We start from the raw sequence: 20,296 nt of genomic DNA, 5'->3' as shown, positions 1-20,296 counted from the left end.
AAAGCGACACTTTTTATTGACCAGACATATAGATACCCCAGTAAACGTCTCTTTATATGGTAAACTACAATTGTGATATTCTATATTTCACACAGGATAAGTGCCCTGGAGTGGGAATGACTGAACAAAGCAGTGGCTGTTGAGATGAATACATCTTTTGAAGCCTCACCTGAAGACAAATTTGATTATTACACTGCTGTTACATGTAGGCTGGTGCAGGCACAAACAGGATGGTCCAGGCTCTCCCGGTCTGATTTGAAATCTTGGACTTGTCTCTGGCATACTCCCTAGACCGTGGCCCCAGATATTTGGTTCCTCTACAAACCACAGCAATATCTGTACTTTACTTTCAGCTCCACTTCACCTTTGGGGTGAAGTATGTGTTTGCTACAATTATAGATAGGCTCTTGAAGTAGAAAATGTGGCTTTCCATGTTGTATAAATGCTAAAGTTCTCAAAGAGCCTTACAGTAAAATGCTGCTCTGTTAGTCAAATCAGCAAAATGAGATGAAGAATCAAAATGCCAAATGAGAGATTAGAAATAATTTTTATACCAAGTGACATCAATCAACACTGTGCCAGGAGCACAAGACTGTCTTCAGTATCATTTAATTATATTTCTCTTATTTATTCAAAAATATATGAGATACTTTACAGTCATGCTCATGAAACATTATCTAATGGGTTCAAAATTATTCAACAGATGCATGGAAGAAAACCCAATTAAGGGCTATAAAATACTAATATAGCAGATTTCTTCTTTCAGAGCCTTTGAATCAAAAGTCATTGGCAAGTAAAGCAGTATATCAGGAAAATACCACAATATGGCTTTCGACATATGCTGTCCTGCAGACGTCTGCAATTGCCTGGGTCACAGACAAGATACTGGGGTACCTCGTCTGGCCAAGTGTATATGTGATTTAAGGAGTCAGATCAGTTATCCTGCTATTGATAGGAAAGATATAGAGAACGTCAAGCGCTGGCAAACTCCAAACCTGGTCTCCAGGGTAAACATAGTGTCTCTTTGTATTCAGATACTGCCCTGCATTATAAACTGGACTACCATAAGAAAAAGAAAAAATCAGTGACAGCTATGACAGCTAACAGAAAAAATTGTTATTCGAGGGTGCTTCGATATTTTCAAAGGCAGGAAAAAAGGTCTGATAGGCTCAATTCTCCTCACCTGTCTGGTTTCTAAGCCTTTGAAAATCCCTTCTCACACCACATCCTTTTGCATTTGAGAATCTCCCTCCTGGGATCTGTGCAAAAAACTTGTGCATAGTGTTGAGTCCTAGTGTCCCAGAGTCAGTAGAAAATCTGACTTGTTCATAAAAAGGCCTTTCAAGCCATTCCACTTTGCTTCATTTTCTTATGGTATAGCTGGAGACTGATACTTACATCACTTGGCAATTTTCAGCAAAAAGTATAGCATGAGATTTTATCTGTTTTCTGAAAGTACCTTATGAAAATGTTGCCAGGATGAGTCCTGAGAACACCAAGCATGTAAAGAGCTAATTCACTTGTGCTCCCTTGTGCCACAAGTGGGGAAGAATGAGAGATTCGTGTAATTGCACGACTGCAGTCCTGGTACATGGGCAGAAGACTCACCACTACATGAACTGCCAACATCATGGGCCTACAGCTCCAAACTGATGTGTAATAGCACAAGCAATCACTTTATATGTATATAAAATTAGTTGCCCTGAAGACAATAGAACTATTAATATATGTAAGTACTTGAAAGACCAACGCCAAATAAATACCCTTAAGAAAATATATTTACCTTGTTTCTACAGGATGTCAGATTTCAAAGGATATTTGACTGTACCACTCAATTCAAATGCATGTGATATGTTCACAATATGCAGAGATTAATTCCTTTTTCTTTAGGAGTCCTTTGGTATTTTTGCTCTAAAAATATTCACCTAGAGATTAAATCTCTCATATAGCTGTAATTATCTCATAAATAAATAATTATATACCACTGAAAGACTTTTAAAAATCCCATTGTTAGAAATTAATCCTAAGAATTAATGAAATAAAAGTGTTTTCATTCCCCCTGTGAAAGGTGCTCAAATTGCAAGCAACTCCCAACTCAGAAATATATGTGACTCTCATTTGTGCTTTCTTTCTTCATTCAGAGCTGGTGCAAATAAATTTTTGAATAGTTGTTTATTTTTCAATCTCAAAAATATCAATAGTCACAAAAAAATAAACCAAAACACAGCTGGCATTTCACATTTGACTGAATTATTCAAAATTCAGTGTGTTGACTAGTATCAGGAATGCTCTACTACAAGAAACAGATAGATGTAACAAAGGTAACCCAGGCAACTGGCCAATACAGCCCAGTGTTGGAGCTCAGACCTCAAGCAATAGCAGCTATTTGACAGCTATTCATGTGGGAACATTATTGAGCAGAAATGCAGGGAGATTTTTGAACAACAAATAAATCTCATGATGAGCTTGTGAATAGATCAAAAGCAGAGGAGTAAAATTCGATAGCCAAGTCTCATTATAGGTGATTCACTTACCTCCAACAAAGGCAGTGACCCTATTCACAACCAACAGCATTTCTAAATAAAAAAACAAAGTTTAATTCTTCAGATTTACCTTCTTGAAGAATTTTTTTTTTTTAGTCTGCCACTTTGAAAACCATTTAGGCTCAGTGAAATGAGGTTTCCTTGAGGGATCACAAAGTGAATATATTTAACAATAGCCTTCTTTTCCCCCTCATCTCGCTTCTTCGCATTCAGACCTTTCACTAAGGGTGAATGCTTGGAACAATCTCTTTCTAAACAATAGTTTGAGTAGATGTGGTGCTGCTCATTAGAGCACTCTGGGACACACACACCAGCCTTCGCATTTCTGACAGTCACAGCACACAGCATCACTACGTGCAAATTCCTCTAATGCAAGGCTTGACATACTCAGAGAAAGCATGGCCTATAGTGAGCTCTGGGAGGCTTAACCCCTTGTGAATATTTTGAAATTATGCTTGTTTTTTCAGGAGTTTCTGCAGAAAAACTCATAATGGTAACCAAAATAAAATCACCATCATGCATTTTTTAGGGAGCAGAAAATGTACTGACCTCAAGCAGCACAAGTAACAAGGCAACACTATACCTCCAACACTGGGGAGCCCAGCCAAGACAAGACAATGTGTATGGCAGCTGCCAACTTTACAGGTGCAATATGACTTCCAGAATAAGACCTGGAGATCACTCCTACTAATAATTTTGTGTCTCTTGAGAGAATATTTCTGTTGTTCATTCTCACATTAAGGAGGCCCTCTTGCTGCTCTAAAGAGCAAGCAGAGAGAGAGGAGGAGGATGAAGCACTTCTGGGATTTTTCTGCTGTTGCAAAAGTTACTTCCCACATAGCTGAAGTCACATAATATCCCACTCCATGTTTGAATTACTTCAGAATAATCTGAACTTAGGTTTGCTCTGTGCAAAGATGATGTCTGTCCAGCCCACTCATTTTATCTCAGTCAAAATCCCTGGAGCTCTTTGAGGGTGAAGAATCAGGAACTTATGCAGAAAATCTGGTGTTTCCTGGCAAGGCAGCAATTCCCTTCCAACCAAAGCTAGTGGTCACAGAGATGGTGCAAAAAACCAGTGCCACAAAAAGCACACTTGCTCAACACTGCCAGAAAAAGAACTCCTAGGTTTTTTCAACATAATTAACTAACAGTGCTGAAGCTTAGTATGCAGCTAAGAAGATGAGATCACTGAAACTAGAAACTGCTGCTTAGATAATTGTTAACCATAAGTCATTGAAGCCCTAATGCTTTGCCCTTCCTATTTCTCCTTCCCTGTCATTAGATTCTTATCTAGAACAACTTCTAAAACATGGGGGTTTAAGGTTTATTAATTTCATGTGGAGTTATTAAGAAAAAATGATGTGCAATAATGAGCCATTTCCTTTCCACTGTATTTTACAACATACAACATGAATTCACAATCAGTGCTCCTATTTTAGCTGAAGAGAGTATTCGCTCATTTCTTTTTCAAGCTGCTGGTTCAAATTCCAGTCATCCAGAGATTTCACACAGGTAACATAACAGGGACAGTGAGGGGTTTTGACATGTTAGCTGGGACTACATGAGATGGGGTCCTCCAAAAGTGAATTTAAAAAATAAAAAGCTGAGCATATCACAGCTGTTCACACTCTTCAGTCTGTGCTGCCTCATATGACACATTGGTTCATTAAGATCCTTCAAAATTCACAGGCTGCAAGAAGGGACTATCTTTACCGCTTTTCCATTCCTATTTTACCCCTCTTTTTCCTGCTACTCTTACAGATGAGGACTTGGCACTAACACAAACAAAGCAAGTACAGCCCTGATTTGTTAGGATGCAGGGGCCAGGGCTAGCACTCCACAGTGTTCTCCTCAGCCTTGTGGCTTATGCTACAGCTTGGAGAGTATGATTCCTCCAGCAAAGAGCCAGGGACTTGAACAGTGACAGGAGGCATCACAAAAGTGAGAGAAAATTTGAAACAAATACACATACAAAGAGCTCATTTGTCAGTCCTTTGCCTGACAGCATACTCGTTTTATGGGCCAATGACCCTAGGACTGTTGCCCCAAATTGTGAACTGCCTTGCTTAGAAGAATAGCCAGAGAATACACAAGAACCACCTCAGACATTTTTCTTCCCCCAGCATCCAGAGCCAGAAGCTCTACAGAAGCCTAGCTCAGTTCTCAGGACATATTTACCACAGTTACTTGTAGACCTCAGCCCCAGCCCAACATTTTTTGTCCTTCTCTAAAAAGGCCATTTTCCACTCCACAGCAAGCATGCTAAGCAGGCAACTCAGAAGAGAAAGCATAAACTTGCAGCACTCCATGAAATACTCTTTAGGATGGGGAGGGAGAGTTCATCCTTTTGAAAATGCTGCAATGCTCCAAGGAAACCACAAAAGGGGAAAACTGGCAGAGGATTCTCTTGTGCTTATCCTGGGAGAAGCTTTAGACAGACTGGCAAAGTAAATCCAGAGATTATCAAGTCGCAAAGGTGAAGCAACTAATCACAGCACAGGCTACCCTCACTTTTTTTATAAGCAGAGAGTTTACTGAACCACTGCCCTGTGCCAGTGCACTGTCAGAATTCATTACTCTGAGCTGTGAGGCCTCTTTAGAAGCCACCCTGGGCCAGCCCAGAGACAGAGCCCCGGTGTCCCCTCTAACAGGCGTCCCCCTGGGGAGGGCACCGGGCTGGTGTGGGGCTTCTCCCGATGCCATCCCCTGAAGCAGGCTGTGTCCTCGCTAATTGCCAGCCCAATTACTGCCTGTGACAGTTGTGCTGCAGGGAGTGATGCAGGAGAGCCACTGAGCCTCCCATGTCATTTTAGCCAAGGAGGGGTATGAGCTTCTTGGGTATAGGATCTGCTGCAAAACTCCTAATGTACCTACTAATGAGGGAAGGCTATATCTTCAGAAAGGGGAGCAGCCTCCTGGGGCTGAAAGGATGTCAGACCTTTTTCAAGTTCTGTAACTGGGGGGGGCAAACATGTATTGAGAGAAGAGACAGGAACAACTGACCAGTGAAGTTTTAAAATTCTAATTTCAAGGGGAAAATGCATTATTTCTTCACAGTCATTAATTTCAAATTTATTTCTGAAGAGCAAAAAAGAGGTAGGATTTCATTCCAAAATTACTACCATCCACATTAATTTTCTAAACATTTTAAAAATAAAATTAAGTTACTGTACCTATTTACTGAAAACTGATTTAATAGCTGACTTGTTTTCAAACATCACAGTTTCTAACAGCAACACTGCATTTGAACTCAATGTTCTTTTAATCACATAAATGCTAAGGGACTCCCAAAAGCTTTTGTGACTCTTAATGCATTAACTCAACCTGCTTTGCAAAAAAGAAGCAAAAAAGATAGTAGGCATAAGCACAAAAGTGTAAGTTCTATTCATGTCAAGCTGACAGACAGATCAAAGAAGAAAAGCAGCTCAGGAAATTTTAAATATCTATTAATTTTGCTACTAAAAATATATCCAAATTGAAGATGTTTTTCACAGCCCCAAACAAAATCTTTTTCAAGTATAGTTGAGCACCTTCTTGCAGAACTCTGATTTTCAGTGGTGAGGGCATATAAAATGAATCTATGATAACCACATAGTAGTCAACTGAGTCACTACTGACTTACTTGCCATCAGTGTGTAAACACAAAGCAAATCACATGAACATATATTCAGCAAGGTGGAAAAAATATACTGAGCAAATACCTGTGAGCAGGTTGTGGCTATTCACTGTACCAAAGTCAAAGTAATTTACAGTAGTTTTTGGTCTGGAAGTGACTTACCAAATGTGAAGATCACTCCAAAATTGTCACTAGTGATCAGATTCCCATGGATATGGAAGAATTCTGTGCTGTTATAGATCCTAAATTAATTGCAGATATATAGTATATATCTGTATATAAGCTAATACGCTTATTCAAAGATGAAAAATTAATCCTATAAAGGTGTTTACATTTGAGAGATGGAAAATGTCTTGTTAAACTGTAATTTTAGCTACTTTTATGTAGTCAAACTATATAATTATTACAATTACAGCCCACTGATTCAAGGTAGGGAACAAAAATCTCTACGGGAAAAAGAAGAGTAGTACAATTTACAGGGAAATAATCATAATCTGTGAATACCTACTCTTTCAAGCATGTCTTGAAAAAGCACTGAGCTCAAACTGCTTTATCTAGTGCTATTAGATGCCATCTTTATGAATGTCTATAAGGTAAAAAATATATAAAACTTACAGCTGACAACAAGGTTCTTCAGTCTAAACTAATGCTATGTCTGATGCAAAAGCAAATTAAGAGAATAAGACAGTGCAGGATTTGTTCAAAGGTGCCTGAAAGAGCACCACCATGTTGAAATTCTGTTGACCTTGCACTGCAACAATTTCAGCCACAGCTGGAATCAAACCAAAACAACCAAAATTGACAGTCACAAGGCCATTCTCTGTAACCTTGTCTTTGGCTTCAACAATGCTTTCAGGTTTAGAGTACTTGCTTCAACTTTCAAAAATCATCCACAAATAAAGCAAAAACCTTTATGCAATAAGCTCAGAAGGCCTGCTAGCTCTAAGAAGTAGCTAACAGAATTTGTTGCATGCTGTACCACACAAGTTTGGACAAAGGAAGAGACACAACTGCAAAATCATGCGTCCTGCAGAATCAATTCAATCCTCGCAGAAACCCTCATTTCTAAATAAGATGTTTTGGAAAGTAAATGATAAAAATTAATTTTACAGCAGCAAATTCTACTTTCATTTGCATGTGTACAACTCTACATCTTCTAAGAGATAGTACATGTGGAAATGAGGTTAGCATTTAGCTCACAGACCTAGCTTATTGAAAGCAATGGCAAACTTGCCCCCTGGCCCTCTGTAGCAGCAACATTGGACTTATAAATATAAAATTAAGCTATACTTGCAAAATTATTTTGGTAGATCACCCAAAAGTATCTCAATTAAAAATTTATGGGACCATATTCCATCCAGCACTTCGATACCATTTGATAGAAAGGTGACGACAGGCATAAGAGCCGCTTCTGAAGTTGCAGCATTAAGGAATAAAGCCCCTGGCATAGTTACGGATGCCAGAAATGTTTTGTCTTACTTCCATGCTTTAATCTGTGCGTACAAAGAAAGCACTCAAACATGCTGGGTGAGATAATTAGACTGAACACATGAGGTATGTCCAGTCCTGTGGTTGTGAACATTAAGCTGGCATCTGTTCAGCTCTGTACAGGTATGTAGTTTAAGACTCTTTCCATATGGTACTATTTGGGTTATGAATAATAGCTATATGTATGAATGTCCTTTTGGAAGCAAAATTACTTACTGAAATATCCCAGAAAATAAAAAGAATAGTTTGAGGACATCAGTGAGGCAGCATCTGGAGTGCTGTGTCCAGTTTTGGGTTCCCAGCATAAGAGAGAGAGATGGAGTTCCTGGAGCAAGTTCAGCAAAGGCTTTGAAGATAACTCAGGGGCTCAAGTGCATCTCTGTTATGAGGAGAGACTGAGGGAGCTGGGCCTGTTCAGCCTTGAAAGGAAATGGCTGAGATGGGACCTCATCAATGTCTGTCAGTATCTGAAGGCAGGGTGTCAAGAGGAGGTTTCCAGGCTCCTCTCAGTGGTGCCCAGCAATAGGAGAAGAGGCAATGGGCAGAAACTGATGCACAGGAAGTTCCACCTGAATATGAGGGAGAACTTCACTGTAGGGTTAACCATGCACTGAACCACATTGCCTAGAGAGGTCATGGAGTCTCCCTGCATGGGACACATTCAAAAACCATCTGGAACACAACTTTGTGCAATGTAATCCAGGATGACCCATCTTGAGCAGGGAGGTTGGACCAGATGATCCATTGTGGTCCCTCCCAACCCAACACATTCTGTGATACTTTGGCTCTGTGATTACACATAACTGTTTTGGTTTCTACCTGAGTGCAGAATCTCCCAGCTTCCTTCTCCTGATGGGGTCACTGACCCCTGAAATGAGGGTTGGGTATGCAGGCCAGCAGCCATGGTTGCACAGCACAATGCACAGGATGCACATATGCCTGAGCTAAGGGAGCCTGGATCTGGCCCATCCCAACACCACTGTGGGTCCCAGCCAGGTAACCAGAGAGCTGCATTCAGGGAGCTGCTCCTAAGAGACCCTCCCTGCAATCACCAAAGCTACTTTTGCCCAGCACTCCTCCGCAGCTCTGGCTCCATGGAAAGCATGGGTAAAGCCACATGCCAGTGCTGCACCGACAGCATAGACATTCCCTCAGTCCTAAGCAAGACCTAGACATGGCTGAAATGAGCTGCCACATGCTGAGCTCCTTTACTTCCCCATATACCTGTGTGCTGCTGCTAGAGGGTGTCCATGTCTTGTACTAATGCCTTAAATAATGTGTTACAGTGTGAACAATGCCTACACAGAGCCCAGGATTCTCACTTTCCTTCTGCATACTGGTGAAAGCACAGGGACAAGTCAGGAACAGCAGCAGCAATATATTACAAACCTTTCCTTTATTGCTCCTTTCCCCCTGATATTTAAACCTTTATTCCTGTAACTTATGATTGATTTGCTAGTAGTTGTTACTCAAAATGTTTGTCTTATTGTTGCTCACTGGAAGCTTATGCTGGAGACTTCCTTTTTTCCTGGTTACATATGTTCTACAAAAGACACTTTATATCTTTTTGCTAATACATTATCAACTCTAGGTCAAAAGAGAAAACAAATATGCAAAAGATCTTATAAAAATTCATAGACTCCTTTCAACCATTCCTCAGCCTTTCTCAACTGGATCCAACGCTGAATTGGAAGATGCTCGCCACATGCATGCACTCCTAAATTCCACCATTTTTTCTAAGCTATTTTTCAGGCTCACTTTCATTACTACTGTAGCAGAGCAAATGTTCGGAGTGTGAGCTATTGAACTACTGGCAAAGATTACTATTGCAGAATCTGCAATTTCTTAATGAAAATGAAGTTGCTTCTGAAAATAAACAAACGTAATTAGCAAGCCAGTGCTGTGTGAAATTTGCACCATTCTCTTGTTAACCTCTATGTCAAAATATATTACTTGTGTGCATGAAAATTTGCATTTGCAGTTCAGTAACCTCACAGATTATGATCTAACCACTTTTGGAAACAAAATGCTACAAGAAATAAAAGCAAACCCAGTCTCTGGCTGCAATTTGTTATTTTAATAGGGCCTTTATCTTTAGCGTTTCTAACTGCTTAGGGCTTGATCTTCATAAATCACATCCTGTCTAAAATGAACTATATTATTTCTACAGTAAAGTTTCTAATTTCTTCCCTGCTCCCAATTAAGTCAAATTAGCTCTCTCTTGCATCTAGCTTCCTCATTACAGGGCTGGGTCCAAGGATACATATTTATTAGTACTTTACAGAACAACACTGTTTCTAGTTATTTGTGAGCACAAAATTTTCTCTGTCAGGGCAACATGAGATCCTTTCAAGAAAAAGGTTCCTGACTTGACCAACTGAGCACCCTTGTAACAACAAGTTAGCCCTCTTTCATCTTCTCAGCTTTCAGGGACTCAGCATAAAGCATGAGATGTTTCTTTCCAAGAGTAACGCATCCTATGTTGACCTACTCCTTTCTGATCACATACTGGAGGAACTCATATCCTTGTACAGTGATGCAAGATGGATCCACTGAATCCTACTTTCCTTCTGCATCCAGCCTATTTCTTTCATCCTAAGCAACAACTTGTGTCAACTCTACAACACCAGGTCCAGCCTTCCTATCATACAAAAGGTCCCCACTTCAACAGCAAGCACGTCCAAAACTGACTTGACTCCACAGCGCTACTCCTAATCAAAACTCTAGTGACTGATGTATCCTTTCCCTTTTCCAGTTCCAGCTGGAAAGGATTTGGGGGAGGAATAACATCCTCAATAGCATGAGGAGTGACTAAACAAACAATTGGTTTCCTATCCAGGAAAAGAGAGAGCTAAGCGAGAAAATATGTTCTGTAGTCATGATGGCATACAGAAAACCTCCATGGATGATTTGACCATTCTCTCTTCATATACAAAAAACCTAGTAGGAATCAGGTAAAAAGCAACAAAATGAGACAGCTCACCAGACAGCTCACCAGTAGAGCCATAGAGTTCATTGGCAAAGTTACTGCAAATGGTACTAAAAATGTGTGTGTCTTCAAACATAAACAGCTGTCTCTGGACAAAAATCCTTTCAAGATAATTAGATACATAGAAGCCACATTTGTGAGAAGAGCTCTTCAAGTTCCTGATTGGTGAGAGTCTTGGAAAACACTGGAAAATAATCAGATGTGCTCATCCTGTTCTTCCATCACCCCTAAGCAGCTGTTTATGATGGGCACCAGTCACCAGCCATGGCCCTGACCAGCACAGCAATTCCTACAGACACAAACCTGGAAACAGACTCTCCATACCCAGAAAAAAGGCCTTAGCAGACTGCCACAAATCCTGCAGAAAATATTGAGCATTAGCTCCCAATTCCAGGAATGGAAGTCTTCAATCTGGAGTGCTAGTTTAAAGCTAGTTAACTATCTCTGCTGATATTTTTCTTCTTGGGCCACAAATGTCTGACAGAATCACTGTAAAAATGCACTCCAAGAGACCACTGCAGTATTCTAAAATATTAAATATTGATCCCTGGGATCTACAGTTGTTTTTCTTCCCCCTTAGTCCTCTTTTGTAACATATGTACTATCTTCTCTGCTCACCTCTTTGATTATGCATAACGTAGGAAGGACTTCAATTCAGTGCTTCAGCTACTTTATTGAAAAGCATTGCTGAAACAAATCCTTAAAAATGGAGACCATTACTTTGCATTAATTCCTTTAGAACATTTTTCAGAGCGAGCCCACAAATTACAGAACGGTTTTAGAGCAGCAGTCAGTGAGACCAGCAGCACCTCACCAAAGAAAGTAATTCATTAATAAGTTATGCTTTACTCCTGATTCAAACACACCTCTCTGACTTTATAATGGTCAAGAAAGCCACAAAATTTCATCTGCTTCTGTTCCTTGTTAAAGTTTCAGGTTTCACACTTGGGCGATTTCCAAATGCATCTTTATACATGTGGTTTTGCCTGGTTGAAGTCAGGAACAGAAACATTGTCCAAGCCACCTACTGATGAACAGTACAGATCATAGCATAATAGGACAATGTCTGTCTACATGTAATCTATCATACCTGATTTCAGCTTTATTGTCCTAGCTTTTACCCTGGGAATTGATTCATCTCCCTTAAGTGACATGCAGCCCAAATCAGAGTAATTTCATATGTCTCCTGTAAGCACATCAAAATTTACTCAAGCAGTTTTAAGTTGTATTCAATCCCAGCCGCTCTTCTGCTCTTTTATTCACTAAGTACAGGTATGACTGGAAGTAACACTTTTGCAAGAAACTCCATTATGCCATCACTGGATTTAAGGTACTCACTGTGCCCACTCTTGGCATCTGTCACACATACAGGGCATGCAACTGGGATACAGAAAAGACTAAGCAGAGATTTGAATGTTAAATTTCAATATGCTCAGTGACTGCCATAGCTTCTGGGTTATTATACCAGGTTTCAGTTGGCCAATACATAACTGTTTTTATACATCAGAATAGCTTCAGCAGGGGAACTGGTCACAGAATTACAATGATGGTTAGTGCCCTATGAATCATTTCACAACTACAAATGAGAAACACACAGGCAGTCTTGATTTTTTAGATGTACAGTGGAAATGTTCGAAATCTCAGATTTTCCTCTCAGCTCCATTTGCTCATCCATGGAGGAAGACAGCACAGCAAGCCAGTTCACAAAATGTACTTTCAGCCTAGCAGTACTAAATAGCCCCTATGGGAAATCTAATCTGTTATTTGTGAAGACAAGAGGCTATTCTATCTAGTGAGACCACGAATGTTGAGTCTTCCCTAAGTTACCAAATGCTATTCAGCCTTTATCTGAAATGCTCCCGTTTCTTCCATTCTGGTTATCTCCTCAGCAAACATAATGGAGAATTGTTCTGAATTATGTGTCAGATCTTCAGTGTGGGAAAAGGACTTGAATGATGTCAACAAGACCAGAAAATTCTGAGGGAAGACAGGCAGGTAAAGTCACAGGAATTACCACAACCCAGAGAGGTGGTTCTAAATGCTGTTTTTAAGCCAGTATATAACTTTAAAACAATTTTTTTGTGATACATACACTGATAAATTAAATTTAGCTTTAGAAATGAACTGTTGGCCTCAGTCACCATCCAGGCAAGGTAAATTTTTAGATTCATAACAAGCCTGAAATACATTTACAAGATCTAATCACATAAAATTCCTTCAAATTTAAAAGCAATTTTTGTGGTTCTCCGTGTAAAGGACAGCCAGAACTAAAGAAATGTCTTGATTTCTACTGTCCCATGCTGTTAAAATATGAGATCAAATATTATCAAGAAAGATGAAAAGGTGGAAGTTTTACAGTTCTAAAGAACTGAATGTTTAAATGTAACTTCCAGTGAGAAATGACTGGGAAAAAACTTAGTGCACCTAATTAGGCCCTAATGACCAAATTCTTAGGCGGAAAGATTTGGTGACGAACCACATGAAAAAGACACTCTGCTAACTCCTTTTCTGAACTGCCACCCACTGAATTTCACCTGCACAAGGACATCCTATACATACTGCATCTTGAAAGGGCAACCTGAGCTGTGTTGAAACAACTTAGCAGGAGTCAGGAGTGATTTCTGCCATTAGCAAGATAGGCAGGCTCCTGCTTAGCAACTTGCAGCTTTACTAAGACAGCGCCCAAGTCCACAAATTACAAGTTAACACTAAAATGTAAATCTAGATGCATTTTTTTGGTATAATTTTCCTGAAAAAATCTTATGTTATGTGCTGTTAAATGTTGTAAATGATATACTATATAAATTAGTTGAAACACCTCATGTCAAGTCCTTTCTACAGTTTATGGGTTGATGGGAAAGCAGAAAAGACAGCCTTTTTATTTCTGTACTATGTGAAAATACAAAGACCAGACATGCTGAAAAATCAGCTCAAAAGCAGTTTTAGAAAATCAATCAGAACAGGACAAGATATGAGTAACAATGATGATAATAATTAGAACCAAGACATGTATGGCCAATATTGTATTTCCTCAACCAGGAACTGCATCATATCACACCCCATGAAAAGAAGTGGCTGGTGCAAATATTTTGCTTTGTTTCAGTAACATAATCTCCATCACCTTTTTTTGTCTGTGTCTTTCCTCTTTCTTACTCTCCTAAAAGATTGTAAATGAAAATGGAATCTCTCAACAAACCGCTACAAAGACAGTCTTTCGGCTCTTTCAGTATTCCACTCTCATGACAAAGCAGAAACAATTTCTTTATTCTTTCCCACATCTGACTACAAGACCCCAAGAGGATGAAGGGGACTTGCATACTGCCTTTTCGGCTCTTTTCCCCTGCAGCCACTCTTCTCCCTCCAGCTGGCCAGCACCAGGGCCCCTGCAATGCTCTCCCATTTAATTCCTACCCTCCATGGGGCTGCACAGACATGACTAATTGCAATTTACAAAACACTTCTAGTCTGCCCAGGCACTAGGCTCCAGCTTGCTCTACATCCAGTGTGTCAGCCCTGCAGGGACAAAAATATCAGGCATTTCCTTTGCAGCTCATGGCAGGGCACAAAGAGCAGATCTATCAAAGCTGATACACGGTGTCTTTTTGAGAGCAGAATGGAGCAAAAGATTATGAAATCACCTGTAATAATTCTTCTCTTTCTGGTCTGAATTCCTAAGAGGTGTTTTCCTCTCTTCCTAATGCAATTGTCCTCCCTGTAATGGCTCAGCACTTAATGTCACTATCTTTTGAAACAGGTCAGGCTAATGGCAAGCTTGCTTTGGGCATATTGATTCAAGCTCATTAATATGCATACTCTCTCTCCATTCCTTTCTCTATTTACTTTGAAGTCGCCTCTCTGGAACCTGCAATGCTTTTCTGTGTTAAGAGTCTTGGCTGGCATTTCTCAGCTTGCTGCGTCTGGTTTTTATCTAGGATGGAAATGGGACTGAATGCTGCAAAAGTTAGTCAATGGCACCTCAGGTGACATTTGGTGCCCAGCTGAATGAATTTCTTGGCCTCCTCACCCTCACCACTGAGAGGTATTCTTTCTACTTGCACTCAAGTTGGCTGTTTACATTGCACATTTTAGGGCAAGTAACATCTCCACATTTGTCAAGCATCTGCCCCAGGGGAGCACAGCCCCTCATTGTGCTCCTACAAAGAAAAACACTGCCAGACTCTTTCTAAATGTTTCTTCCACCTGAAAGAGCTATTTCCAGCATGGGGGGAGAAATCAGCTTTCACTCAGATATCAGATTCTCAGTGTGATAAGGGAAAGTGATTCAGCTGTCTTCTTTTATTTTTTGCTTTATGATTCAGGAGCAGCTCATTGTTCAGATGACAAGTCAGTCATAACTGGGAACTTCTGTGAGGGGGAGGAGTACAAGCATTTATATAATATTCAGAGGCCACTTTATATTAATATCTCTACCCAAACAGGCCAGTACCAACATTTTCCACTGCAACAGGCCCATGTCATCCGAGGTTATTTTGGGCTGAAATATTTGGGCATACCACTTTCCTCAAAATACTTACAGGGACAGCCAGTTAGGTAGCTTCTCCTGAGACTGCATGGCAAGGTGGGTCAGTTTCCTACTGAGTCCCACCCAAGTACATGTGGAAATACGCACTCAGCTTTCATGATTCCTCCATACAAACAACAGTGTCTTCTCCACAGACATCCATTAGAAAAACAAGGAACACACACGGAATTGTATGAGAGGAGCTGGCCATGATCAAGACACAGAGCCTGTCTAACTAAGGACTGAACACAGTTTGATTAAATTTAGTGGCTTCTTCTGGAAGGACCAAGAAGATTCAAATCAAACAGGATTCAAATCAAACAAAGGGGTACAAACACCTTTTTTAGCAGATAGGAGTGCAAGCCTCTTCTAAGACTGTGCACCAAAACTTCTGCAGTTTAATTGAACCTAATTTGACTCCATATCCAACAATTCTTTCCAAGCCTTTAAATCCCCACTGTACTTGTATAGAAGAGCAGCAGTATGCTGCAAGATTTTAAAGTAACCAATTCTCCTGCTCGATCTCACAGAATTTTTCAGAAGATAAAATGTTTAAATGTGGAGCATTATAAATAAGGAGTTTTTAAATCCAATATCATTCTTTAAATTATTTGCCACATTCATTTTAACAGGAACCACCAAAGGAAATATACAGTAAGTCAAAACAACTGAACAAAGCAAGTGGTAAAGACCAGTGGTCACTAATCCATGTCAGGATGCAAAGAGTTACATCCCAGTTACTGGAATATGGCAATAGAGCAAGGCTGACAGGTGCTCAGGGGCAGAGAGTCATCACAGCTTGACAGGGTTCCTCTCCCAAAGGTCATGAAGGCTCCAATCTCAGCAGCACCTAACAGTTTTAACACACAGACAGCCCACACTGCCTGCTGGCTTGTGGCTCACTTGATGCAAGAGAGAATCCATCTCCCAGCTGCTGGCTGAGGCGCTTGGTCTTGATCTAGATCTACTGCTGCACAACCTTGGCTCAGTAACTACATATTCTCCAAGGGGAGCAGCAGGCAAGGATGCAATGTCATCTTAAAATCCATCACACACTGGAATACAATTAAGAGCTGCAAAACTGAACAGTGAGTACAGAAATATCAGTGCCAAGAGCTAAAGTGGCCACCTGTGGAGGAGCTAACAGTCTAGAGATCAGAGCACACATCAAAATGTTTTACGGTTTGTTTTTTTTCCAAGTTTACCTTTCTTACTCATTTCCAGCACCTTAAAGCAGAAAAAATTCATCTCAGCTAGCCCTGAAAATTGGTGATTATGGAAAATAAAAATTTAAACAGATTACTTAGTGTGATCAGCTTTGGTCTTTTTAAAAACACCTAAAGCTCTGTGATTGTCAAACCACAGTCATCTGGAACCTGAAAATGTAGTCAGCTCTAATATGACAATGCAAATCAGTTCATCGGCTAAAAAGGAGGAGAGATGAGAGACCATGGCACAAAAAGATTTTGACTCACAGTGGCTAACTTCTGAACATCTTCATCAGATGCTCCCAGTGAAGCAAGTCCTATCTCTTGTGAAAACTGTGCAAATTTGGGATCAGCAAGTAGAGGCACATGTCCCAAGAGTTCATGGCATGTATCCCTAAGGAAATGGAAATGAAAAGAGAGTCATTACAGAAATTAATACCATAATAATTCCATAATTAATTTAACATAAGGCATTTTACAGGGGTCTGACTCCTACCTTACAATGAAACATGGTTTTTACAGGGTAGATTATACACCATTTAACCCCAGCTGTTCCATGCTTTGCTCATCATTTCCAGATTGAGTGGAAGAGCCTGATCACTACAATCTTTCAGACTTGGTGACATGAAGACTGAACTGCCCACAGGAAAGCCAGCTGTCCCACAAGTACAGTTTTCAGCTTTTCTGTCTACATAAATCAAAATCCAGCACATTCCCTCTTCCTCTTGTCCATTCCTTTCTGTAATTGGGTAGCACTCCACATCAAACATTTTGCCACTTGTCCCCAGAAATATGGGGCAGTATTTACAGAGGGTTCTGTGTGCCTAATTTCTCACTTAGTCATGAAATCCTACTGCAATTACCGGGTACTTTTGTTATGCAGTCTACTTTTCAGCAAGCAGATTTCAGAAAAAGCAGAGAATCCAAATCATTTCAAAAAGAACAGCTGTTCACATCTGTAAGTGCATTGTTAGTCATGACAAAGTGCAGACATAAGTGTACCAAAAACTGCTAACGGAAGTGCACATGCATCATCTACAAAAGCTTTCAAACAATTTTGAAAGTTTTGCTGCATTTGTTCACAGGAAATAATGGACTTGGTAGTAAAGTTCACTTTAAAAATCCAATCTGACATTTCCTTTGCTTTTGTCTCTTTCAAGACATACCTCTGGTTTTTGTTTTGTTTTGTTTTTATCCTAAGCTGTAAACAAATGCTTTAAAGGCAGGGAGAAAACATCAAGTTTTCTGCCTTCTACCCAAAATCATCCAATTTGTCTTTTATAAACTATTTTTGTTTGAAAAGTCACAGAATATGACATTTCGGATAAATCATGAACAGAAAAACAACCCTCTATATAATTTAAAGTCTTCTTACTCAGTATTGTCACCAAGAAGTCTGAACCAATAATAGTAGTAAATAGAAGTTGGTGGTTTGCATCACTTGACTGGATAATCATCAAAGCTAATTAATTAATTCTTTAATTAATTCCATTCCAATCACAACAATTTTTTCTGTATTCTCCTACAAGATTTAGGTCACTAACAATGCAAAGGACAGTTGGGAAATGTAGTTTGCAGTCTGACAGACACACCACTTCACAGCACCAAGCAATTCACTGGAGGGACCTGATTTCTCCTACCATCAACTTCCAACATAAAAACAGGTCACAAAGCCCATTCTGTGGAAGCCCAGCGCACCAATTCTTACTTCCACCAAGCAGGCTGACAGTAATTGCTGAGCATCTGTGCTACACTCCACCAGTTCAGCTATACTTAGCTTTGTATCAGTAGTTCAAGCAGAAGCAAACAATGAAGCTGGCTCCAAGTTCCTGGCTCCAGGTAAGCACACTCATCTGCAGGCAGGTTTCTACAGCAGCATCACTGCTAGTGACACCTGAGCTAGTGCCTGCCTCTCTATTTTCCTGTGCTGAAGCCACAAGCCCCAGAAAGAAATAAGCAAAGATGACTTATTCCCAGTTCTGCATTGGGACACATGGCCTTTGTTATGTCCACTCTTGCAGACAAAATGAGAACAGACAAAGCCTAATTCCATTAACTTGTCTCTCTTGGCAAGGGGAAAAGAATGAGGAGGCAGAAGATATTTCTCTCATGCCTTTAGTTTGTAGATTCTTCCATTAAAGCTATGCAAAGTAGTATTTTGAATGTGTAGTTACAAAGAGGGGAGCTTAAAGCAAAAAGAATATGAACAAAAAAACCCCAAAACCACAAAATCTCTCAGGCAGAAACATGAACCAGTACTTGGGATTGTCATTGGAGTCTTTTAGACTTCCCTGCCAGTCTGGTCCTTTATAGATAGTCTAAACAATATAATTCTTTGCTTAACTACCAAAGCTGATTCTTTTATTTTGTCTTATTCTGAAAATAATTAAGTTCCTTTAATTTATTCACACACGTTGCTCAGAGAAAATAAGATATTTGTAATGCACTTTTCACAGCAAAAGATTTTTCTTGAAGTAAATTAGTTAGTACAGCAGAAGAAATCTACATAGCTCTGTGAATGTAGTAGAAACATAATTAAAATCAGGAAGAAATATGTTTTAAAATGCACATGGTAGTGATACAGATCAAACCAAATGAACTCTCTAATTTGTATCTAGCTCTGTAGCCCGGGTGTTAAATCTGACGGAAAGCCCACTGAAGTCAAAGGGAGCCTTTTTACCTGGTTTATATCATTGAAATGCAGCATTCACCAGCCAGGACCGGCAGCAAAGCTCATTATGGCCCCATATATCAACCAGAAGATCTCAGGGCATTGCAGTTACTGCAGAAGATGAAGAGCTGTCCCCAGTCAAGTCAATTTAATTTTGGCATTGATTTAAAAAAGCACTACGCTTTCACTCTACACTTCTGGTAACACTGTGTGTTCTATGTTATGTAAAGAAACCTAAACAGATTTTAAAAGGCATTGTCAAAATTTTCCTATGGAGTTCCTGGTAGTCAGTACACATTACTCAACTAATGTGAACCAGTAGGTTGAGACTATAACCTGTATTTTTAAGTTCAGCCCAAATAAGGAATAAAAATCTTCATTCTAATTCAACTGTTATTATTACTCAGCGACTTCCCAGACAGTATGATCAGAAAGGCTACCCAAGAAGCAGCTGCCATTACTACTAAGGATCAGCTGTGATCTACTGCATAATTCTGAGCATAAGCAGCATCCTGAAAATTGCAGGGCTCTCAAATACACAAATCAATGAACCAGAGAACATCACAAAAAGCACAGATACAAGTAATTGCTTCCTGGAAGATGTTATTGCCTTTATCCTGTTGGAGTTATGTACCTAAATCTCTTATCAGTAGATGAAAATGTTCTTCTAGTTTGTACTAAGTTAATAAACATCATCATTTTTTTGTTGAACACTGGTACATGCTGCAGCCTGAAACACTGGCTTCCCACAGAGAGGAAATCATCGATGCAAAGCCTGGTACTTCCCTTGCATCATTTTTTTTTTTAATATCTACAGATGTTTTTAAATAGACCTGAAGAAGTTCAGCCCTTCCTTCCATCCAAGCCCTCCTTTCAAAATTTTCCATTCTATCAATTTTCCTACAAATTTAAGAGATTTAAGTTCTAATTACAGAGATTATAGAAGTGACTGAATTCCTTCAGGGATCACCAGCTCCTTTCCAAAAGAAACGCGCACACAAAGCTAGCCACAGAGCATTTCTGCACGGCAAGTTCTTTGCCACGTTCAGATGCTGAGGAGAAAAGTAGAGAAGTGTCTAACAGCACCATCTGGTGACTCCTGCCAGAATAAAGCTACCACGTTTTTAGATACAGCTTAGTATGCAGCGCCATTAAACCTTTTATGTCCAAAAATATTACTCCATGGTTTTGGCAGTCAATTCATGAAATCAAACTTAGGCACAAGTCCAAATGTTTACAGTACTGGAGCTGAATAT

General features: G+C 39.8%; 1 protein-coding gene across 1 annotated transcript in view; it reads right to left on the bottom strand.

The window, feature by feature from the left end:
- The window catches only part of TPH2 (tryptophan hydroxylase 2), a 49,775-nt gene that overhangs the window by 11,707 nt on the left and 17,772 nt on the right, over window positions 1–20,296 (bottom strand). The window contains exon 8 of the mRNA XM_059472486.1: window positions 16,637–16,763. Within this exon, the coding sequence (XP_059328469.1) occupies window positions 16,637–16,763 (127 nt within the window). The remainder of the gene's footprint in view (window positions 1–16,636; window positions 16,764–20,296) is intronic.

This window comes from Ammospiza nelsoni, chromosome 5 (genome assembly GCF_027579445.1).
Source record: "Ammospiza nelsoni isolate bAmmNel1 chromosome 5, bAmmNel1.pri, whole genome shotgun sequence".
Taxonomy (NCBI): Eukaryota; Metazoa; Chordata; class Aves; order Passeriformes; family Passerellidae; genus Ammospiza; species Ammospiza nelsoni.
This window is presented reverse-complemented; position numbering and strand designations above follow the sequence as displayed.